At 40.9% G+C, this 9325-nt stretch overlaps 1 protein-coding gene across 1 annotated transcript; it reads right to left on the reverse strand.

The window, feature by feature from the left end:
• Nucleotides 1–773: 773 nt before the first annotated feature.
• On the reverse strand, nt 774–6937 carry IL26 (interleukin 26). Its single transcript, XM_039703809.1, has 5 exons — nt 6767–6937; nt 6331–6387; nt 4779–4910; nt 946–1011; nt 774–860 (listed from the first exon to the last, which is right to left on the reverse strand). Exons 1-5 carry the CDS (start codon nt 6935–6937, stop codon nt 774–776), a joined length of 513 nt encoding a protein of 170 aa, XP_039559743.1.
• Nucleotides 6938–9325: the final 2388 nt, after the last annotated feature.

Here is a 9325-nt window from a genome sequence, read left to right on the forward strand (position 1 = left end):
TCCATCTTCATTCTGTACTATATGAAAGACATTTTGGAAACCACTACCATCAACTTCCACAAACTTCTCGTAAATAATTTTACAATCCTAGTGAAAGCAATCCATTTATTGTGTTTTCTGAGTGTCTGATCTCATGTAGATTATATGATATCTAAAGCACATGCATGAGTCCGAAAAAAATGCTTTTACATTAATTGTGTCTTTTTTTATTAGGGATCAGTTATTACCTTAAATTAATAATAAAGATAAGCAGTATCTCATTGTTTTTTGTATTTACATGTAGAATGGCTTGTGTATACTGTTATACATCTACAACCACATGTCCCAAAGGAAATATAGCTTAGCGGTGGGATTCTCCAAAGTGATCCTGTTTTCTTTGAACTGTATTCACACAGGGTGGCACAAGCCAAGGCAAGATCATGCCCACAGCACGTGGGACGTGGTGTGTGATCCGCAGGGTAGCAGATTCCAAGTTCTGCTGGTGTGGCTCCTTTGGGGGCTGCCTGCAAGGCAGCGGGCAGGCAGGATGGGAAGCACAGCAGCGTGCTCTAGCTGCTCCAGAGGCAGAACAGGCAAAGCTGCTGTGCCAGGTTAACCATGAAAGCTTATGAAAAGCCCTCTTCATGCCGCTTGTGTTGCAGAGGGTCTCTTTCCACAGGAGGGAGTTACTGCCAGACACATTGATCATCCGGCTTCAGTTCATTTTCAGGCCTTTTGGGTATTGATCTCTTCTTCTCACAGAAGCAGCACACTGTCTGTCACCTCCTCATTCTTCATATGATGGTTTGTACGTAGGCCTGAATCCAGGGAAGGAGAATGTCCAGTTCATGGATGGCCTTGTAGATTCCCTGATCTCCAAGCTGTTGAGAAGACACAGGCATTAGAAAAGGAACTAGCTACAGCCCTTGAGCAGTGCAGTGGGGAGGCAGCACCTCCTGCTCTTACCTTAAGAAATATTCTCTTTAACTTTTTGACTGCAGAAGTTAACCTTGTGGATGGAGCACATGGAAGCTGAAGGATGAAAAAAACCCAAAGGTGCTGATATAAAGACACAGTGATGAGGAAGAGTCCAGCCCACAGTGTGGCACTGTAGAGCTACCAGTAAAATGTGTGATCTCAGCAACATTTGAACACATCAAATGTGTTCTTTTACCTGCGTTCTTCCTGCCAAGTTGAGTTCACAACACCCAAAATTGGCACTATGAGTACCTCTAAGTTTTCTTATTAAATACTTTCTATGTAACTCAGGAATCTATACATAAGTTGCAGTTACAGCTTTTGCACACTGTATCCTAGCTCTAAGATTCAAGGTTCTTAGGCTCGGAACCCTCAGAACCCCTGAACCTGAGAGAAGGCAAGGCTAAGGGCCAAAGACCATCACAAAATACAGGGAGCAAATTTGCACATTTCTGCAAGCCCTCAAAACATATTTATAAGGTTAATTTATGTTTTTCTCTGCTTCCCTGCCCCTTTCTCTGCTGTCTGACTATTTACCATCTGGAGGGCTTAGTTGTCCCCTCACCACCTCTCTCTGTCCACTCAGCAGTGGCCACCCAAAGCTGTTCCAAATGCTTTTTTAGAGTTGCCAGACTAAGCTTTCTAAGCAACATGGCTTGCTGATCCTCAGCTACCTGAATTGCCAAAAATATATTCTTTCAGAGAAAAAAAAGGAAAAAAATTGATGTCTTCCAATCTGCAAACAAGGACAACATGTTTGAAAAGAAAAAAGACAAATATCCTCATCTCAACTCATGGAAGGAAATAACTCCTTTGAAATGAATTGTTAGTTCTTTTCTATCTCACACACAGTACTTTGAAAAGGAGCACAAATATTTTCATGTGACCTTTTGTGCTTCCCAAAGTCACATCACACATTGAAAGTGGGGAAAAAAGCAAATCTTTAAAAGATAATATAAATATAAGTACATTTTTTTAAAAATCTTCCAGACAGGGCAGTTCTTCCTAACCTGGCGCTCTTTCTTTTTTTTTTCTTTTTTTTTTTTTTAAATGTATCTTGTATGATACAGATTTTCACAAAATATTATTTGGTAGCAGAACTGACCTTAAATGAGTATGTTGGTTTTCGTGGTGATGCACATTACAAACTCTTATCTTCCTGCATATACTGCAAGTCACTAAATGAGCTAGCCAGAAAGTTAGAATATTGCAAACATTAACTCAGCTTGAGGTCTACAAGCTCTGCCTAAAATGATTGAGAAATATTAAAGGCTCTGCAGGGAATATATTATCCTTCTACACTCCATTCAAATATAAGAAAACACTTCTGCAATGCACTAAGGGCTGGAGGAACATAAGTCCAGCCTCAAAGAAACTTCACACTGTTCTCAGCAAGGCTGACCAGGGCACTCAAGAAAGTAATGAGGTCAGAGGTGCTGCAGGTGGATGCTCCAAGTATCCAGGGGAAAATGTCTGCTCCCTTTACTTTTCTGTCATGGTCTAAATGAGAACGTCTGACTTTACTGGAGAAAATCAGTTTAGAAATTTTCAAACTTACATATTTTTAAAAAACTGAGCTTGGGCCTCTATATCATAGAAAAATATTATTGCTTCCTTATTTGGACAAAACCAAGAACTGCCAGGGGTAGAATCATAATATTATGTCTTTAGAAGTGGTTGGGAGGCAAATATTGTTAGGATTTTTAGGTAGCACATATGTCTCTAGCTGGCTGAGTTACAGCCCAAGTTTGTGAAAGAATATAAGGTGAATATATCTATAAAGATATCACTGTTTCTTTTGGTGGTATAGAGAACTTTATTCTTGAAAGTAAAAAAGTAAAGTAAAATAAAAATTAACTATATGTTGCCATGGTGGAAATCCCTTCTGATAAACGTCTTATAGCTCAACTAGGTAATAATAATAACTAAAGAGTACATGGATGCACATGGATGAATGAGTGCTAATTTATTGAAGAATAATATATGAAAAAATCTTAAGTTTACTATTAGCAAAGGATCCATCACTTTCACTCTATTCATAATTTTTGTTATTCTCTCACATGGTTTTGTATTGCTGGGTTTGAATTAATATAAGCATTTTTAAAAATATTAGTTTCCTGAAATGGGGTGTCTCCTAGAAAATCATGGCAAGCCATCATTTTTCAAAGAGCTGTTGTTTTTCTACTAGCAGGGACAGTCATATCTCCATTATCAGCACTTTTTAAGACCCAAAAAGGTAAGTTGTTATGTTTAGACTTCTGTTGGGTAAAACACTGGCACTAATTATGAAAAAAAATACAGGAGCTCTGAGAAACCTGCAGCATTTTGTCTCAATATAGCACAGAAACAAATGTATTACTAAGCTATCTAGCAAGCTACAGTCACTGGATATTCTGAATTCAGTCACAGTTGACAGTCTAAACTCCTCAGTGTGTACTGGCATTTGTATAGAATGTAATTGTTTCTCCAGACAAAAATGTAATCTTTATAAAGCATATTTTACCATCTGAAATTATATTGTCACATTCTGGAATTACAGGATTCTCTGGACTTTTGGCACACACAAACAATAACAGCAGCACAATGCCAGCAATATGCTGAGAATAATGGCTTTAAATCACAACTGTTTAGCATGGTTTGGAATACAGAACCTGAAAGCTGGTGAAGTTTTCTCCCATTAAGATTTGAATCTTTTTACATTATGCAAATACATCAGTTGAGTTCTGATCTATAACTCTAACTCTGCAGAAAGAACTCTCAAGATGGGGTTTGTTTGCATTGCAAATGTTTTTGTGCATGTAGAACCACTGTCCTTTTCTTCTGTGCTACCATGCAGTTCAGATTAGCCAAAGTTTCAATTAATTTAATTCATTAATTCATTGGCTTTCCATCCTGCTCTCACTTTTTAAAATCACAATAGGCATTTGCCTTGATATCCATGGCTATATTTCACCCTAGGTCAGGCTCCACTTTCTGGGACACTGTTGGGACTGTAAGGACTTCAGGTTTAGGGGAGGAAAAAGTATGTCCATAGGATATTTAGTTTTAAGACACACCCAGTCACTATTTGTTTACCTTTAAAAATTATGTGAGAAATGACCAACAAGTGATGACATCATCTTAGCATCTACCTGGTATGTCAGTAAGTATACTTGCACAGGCAAAAGTGTGCTCTAACTGCTGTCCTGTCATTACTTAGGCAGAGCTGGCAAAAGTGCCTCTTCTCTGGGGCACCTGGAGGCATTTTACCAATGGGCAGCATGACTCTCTGACAACCTGCTCTGACTGTGAGCACAGCCAGTTCATAGGAACTGCTCCCATGTGCTTCGTAATTGTGCTCCCTGCTTACCCATGAGACACGAGCAGTTCTTTCAAAATTTGGTATGGAGGAGCAGAGATGACTTGTGAGTAAAGATTACACACCTGCAGAGGGTATGTTGTTGAAGAAGGAAAGCATTACCACTGTAACATCACAGAAACTTGAGGAGCCACATTTCTCCCTGTGACCACCCTGCTTCTCTGCAGCTTTAGTGATGAGGGGACAGCACAAGGTGACATCATCAGTAGGGAAGTGGCTTGGCTCCATGGGATCACCACCACCTTGCACACTCCCCACAAGATCACTTTGGGAGGGAATGAATGGTGTTAAACTTCCCTGAGCCCAGTGGAAAAGCCCTTGAGAATCTGCATCCCCTGCGGCATGGGTCACACCATGACTCTGAATCACCCTCTGCCTCTCCAGCTGCTGAAAAACTGACATGGAGCCCTTCCCTAACTTTTCAAATGGACAAAGTTAGCTTAGCTCTCAGGAATATACTCACACAGGCATCCATATTTGCTTGCAGGACCTGGAAGGCACTAATAAAGTACAACTTGTCACTCCCTACCTCAAGACGACTGAAGACATTTTTCACATAGAAGGAGAGGAGCTGATCTCGAACACTGCAGTTTGTCTGAAAACAAATCAAGTAATGATTTGCCAAATAAACATCCCAAAAGTCAACTTTTATGAGGCTAAAATTTCAGCCTCATAAAACATGCATGTTTAGAAAGTGTGCAATCAATAAAACCATTTTTATGAATTTTAGTATCCAATTGACCTGCTTCCTTTTGTATTAAACAGCTCAATCTGCCTCTGTGGTTTCTGAAGGAAAGGCAGGAGAGTGCTCTGCTGGCAGGCACAGAATATTGGTAAGACCAATCATGAGCAGAAGTGACAGCAACAAATGTACTTAGCACACAAAGAATAAATGGAAGATAAACTGGGGAGTTAAGTCAGACCATCTAGGTCAAATTGCAGGAGTCATTGTGTGTGTCATTTTTCCACTCCTCCACATGACTGTCCCATGCCATTTGATATGCTGTAGGGTATGCAGCCCATCCCCAGTTGCTGCTCCAGAAAAGACCAGTCATCCTGTGTTGTATCTGCTTGACCTGTGGGTTCTCTTGGACACCTAAAGGTATTTCAAATGACTACATGCCTATTTCTGGGCAATGGAATCAATTGTCAGGTGAGAGTTTCCTGTCAGGAGGCTAATGCAGCTGCAGATGACACCACTGAAATGTGGATATCTGTGTGTAGGTCCCACAGACAAGTGAGGAGCATTTGCTCCCAAGGTGTTCTGTGAAATCCAAGGAATATCAAAGGCCAACAGGTCTATACTTAAGGATAAACCACCTCAGCTGGTCTTGCTGACTAGACCTCTGCATGAAGAAAAAGAAAATGTCTCACACACTTACAGTCACTTACAATGAGACACCCCAAGCTTTGTTTCTCACTCCCATGCTGAATTGCACTGGGAACTCTGATGACCCTATTCCAGCGCACCTGCAGAGCTCTAAGCTCAAAGCAGCTCCTTGGGTGTCCCAACTCCCTGCAGCATCCCCGGGCTATCCATGGTACTGCACACCCTCAGCAGAAGGTGCCTCAGCTGTGGGACAGTGGTTGTGGCTCTGGCCCTCCTGTGAGGCTGGTGCCTGGAAGCATTCCTGGGAGGCTCACATGCAGCCAGGGCTCACAGGAGGAGCACACTCCTCCCTGACCAAAAACCACCCTCACCCCAGTTTCCCTGGCAGAGCATGACTTCAGCTGCCTACAAAGCAGGCTTTCCAAATCCACCTGTTTCTCCCCACACCATGATCAACTGTCCCTTCATGTCCCAGGGGAATATCCCTTTCTTGAGACAGAAATAACACTCTTCCTCTAAGCAGAGAACTTCTCTAAGCCTGTGGCTTTCATAAATGTCTTTTTCCTAATTAAATACAATTGATTTTTTGCATCAGTTTTCATTGCTTTTGATCACACATTCCTGTTTGTATTGACCAAAGGAAAGTCAAAATAAGAACATGGAAAACTAGTAGTATAAATCTTACCATAAACAGCATTTTTGTAGTCTTTTTAAGCAGCCTCGTGGTCTTGATGAGATCCCTCTGTAAAATAGAATGTGATAGTATTAATTAACCTGAGCAGAGGAAGGGAGAAAGTTTCAAGTCTGGTTTATACAAAACTCAGTAACAATAATATTAATCTTCATCGTCTTCTTCAGATGTAGGGTGAGGACTCAGTAAACTTGTATTCCAATCCTAGCCTAGCTACAAATTTCTTTCATGGAAAACTCATCCAGCCTCTCTATGCATCTTCTATGCATAAATTTTTCCCACCTTTACAAAAGAAGTAGCTGCATTACCCTGTCTCTCAGGACTGTAGAGATCATTCAACTTATTAAGGTTTCCAGAAGCTCTGTAATTAAACTAATAAAGAAGCTTCTGTAGATAAAATAAACTTTTTCAATTAGTGGGATCAACTTACAGGAACAGATGATTTCAAACTAGTTGCCTTGACATACAGGTTCTCTGTCACCTGGGAGAGGAGTCCTTTTCGGCAGGTATGTTTTCCTGTAGGTGACTTTTTGCCTTCCACAGCAAAAAGACAAAGCAGAAATAAAAAATACCCAGGTCTGAAAATAGAACATCCTTTCATCTTCGCTCCCAAATCTTCGAGCCTCTACAGTCTCAGCAGCATGTGTGATGCAGCCAGACTGGTTAGATGACAGAGGTTAACCTAATTTTGTTAACCCTCAAAGTAGCTTCTTCCCCGAGATGCTCGCGTAGATAACTTATTGCTCATGTGGTGGCTGGTCGGTATTTTTGCTGTGCTTTTTTATACGTCTTGCTCCACTTTCAACAAATTTGACCACAATCATCTGTGACGTTCTTCTAAAAGATATCTCCATATTTACTGGCAACAGGGTCAAGGTTTCCAAGAAAGAAGAATTTCCCTATCATGTGAGAAGTCTTCTTTCATTTAAGTGGTGGTCAAGTGAGGAAAAGGTAGTTGAGCGTTAGTTTAGTTTCGCAACAAAGTATGCCAAATGTGTTTTGGGGTTTTTTTAATTTTTCCACAAAACCTTATGGCAACACTTTTCTGAAAGGTAATGGCCCAGAAAGGAAAAAAAACTTTCCCAATTTACCCTGAAAATGATTAGAAAATCTGTTATCTCTAAGGAAGCTGGACTGCATGGTGTTTAGAACTTCTCTGTTACGTTTTTGAGATGGGTCTATTTCCAGGGTATAGCATCTACCAGGTGTTTGCTGCCTATTTTAAATTCTGTAGTCTTTTTCCAGGGCAGACTTTGCCCCAGTAGGAGCAGTAGACTGCTTAGTGTGAAAGTGAGGAATGTGAACAACACAACTGTTGTTCAATCCAGAATGGTCTCTCAAATGTGTTGAATTGCTAATGCAAATTAACACCTCAAAAATCCAACCAGCCTGCTCCTCTTTCTTAAGAACATCCTTTGGGGGCTAGACAACATCCAGGGATGGCTCCAGGGAGGACTCTGTGGAAGGACCAGGACATCCTTGATTATCAAGTCACTTTACAAGCCCACTGAGAGCTGCAGGCACTGGGAAATAATGTGCAAGACCACAGCATATCCATAATGGAGGTGGTAAATGTAAAACAGTAGAATCAGATGATCACTCTTCTACAAAGGTGGTCAGAGATTGGGCAATCTCTGTCTCTGGCCTGTTTCCAACACAGCCAAATGTTGAGAGTTTCTTAGGTACCACTCCAGACAGGCAAGAACATCACTCCAAGGATAGACTTGGAAATCATGAAGTAACACCAGCCATATGAGGCTGTTAAGCCAAAAATGGTTTTAAGTCAAATGTCAAGATCCTGGGTGAGGTAACTGGCTTAGATGTGTGCAAGAAGATGAAGAAAGCAGGTTTTTGTCTAGAAAAAATTTTCCTTGATACAATTTTTTTGGAGGTAAAAGGAAGCCCTTGAAATATTCACAAAGGACAGGCATTAATGTTTCAAAAGCAACATAAAAAACTTTAAACAGATCAGAGAAAGTGGTTTAAACTGCAGCTGAAATTACTCAGACTGACCATGATCTGTTAGATCCAGCAGCAGAGGTGTTTGTCCCTCTATGGTGCCATAAATTTGCCTGTGCCCAGGACATGTGTCAGCTCCAGGAGGAAGAAAGGTGAGACAAGCTGGGTAGTTAATTCACTCCAGCCTCCATCCCACTGACTGTTTACACAGACAAGCATGCATGCAGCCTGCAGGCCAAACTGGGCTCTTCAAGCATCCCACACATAACAGCTCTGGGAAATGCTTTGTTCCACAGAACCATCTACACACCACAGTAGCTTAACTGGTACTCAAGTGCTGGTGGGGTCCAGGGACAAAAACAAACAACAAGGCGAGGAGATCTTAGACTTTGGAAAGTGGAGATGATGATGGTCTGAGGCTTTATGTGCATTTTAGGGTTCATGTGAACTGTGGTCTGTATTTAAACACTCTAAATGCTGGTCAGGCTTGCCAAAGGTGCACTGAACCCCAGCACACATGACATGTGGACAGCAGATTAGCCTCTTATTGCTAGTTTGTTCCTAGAAGAGGATCTGGGGTGAAAGCAATACAGTCAGAATGCAAAACTGCCTTGGTGTGGTACTCCTTGGTCAACAGTTTTCCTCTAAATGGAATAAATGGGTCATGTAGCCAGGCTGTAGTGGCTTTTCATAAGAAAATCAATAATGTTCAACATCTCTGAAATTTCTAATGTTGCTGGAAAACCCTTGAGCCCACAAGTTTCATTTTGTCTCTTCTGTGAACTTCTATCACCGTACTTACAGGGCTATAGGTGACACTTTTCATTGGGCTCTAGACACCTCTGGATATGAATCAGTAAATGTCTTACTGAATCAGCTAACTTTTCAACTGGGGGGTGTAAAAGGATGCAGGTAGATACAAGCGCAAAGTAGCCATATTTTAAAAAATAAACAAAAATAAAATAGGGTTTTCCTATCACTCCTTTCATAAAAGAATGGGGGCTACCATTCAATAACCAATCCTACAAAT

The sequence above is a fragment of the Passer montanus genome, unplaced genomic scaffold (genome assembly GCF_014805655.1).
Source record: "Passer montanus isolate IOZ18808 unplaced genomic scaffold, ASM1480565v1 scaffold17, whole genome shotgun sequence".
Lineage (NCBI taxonomy): Eukaryota > Metazoa > Chordata > Aves > Passeriformes > Passeridae > Passer > Passer montanus.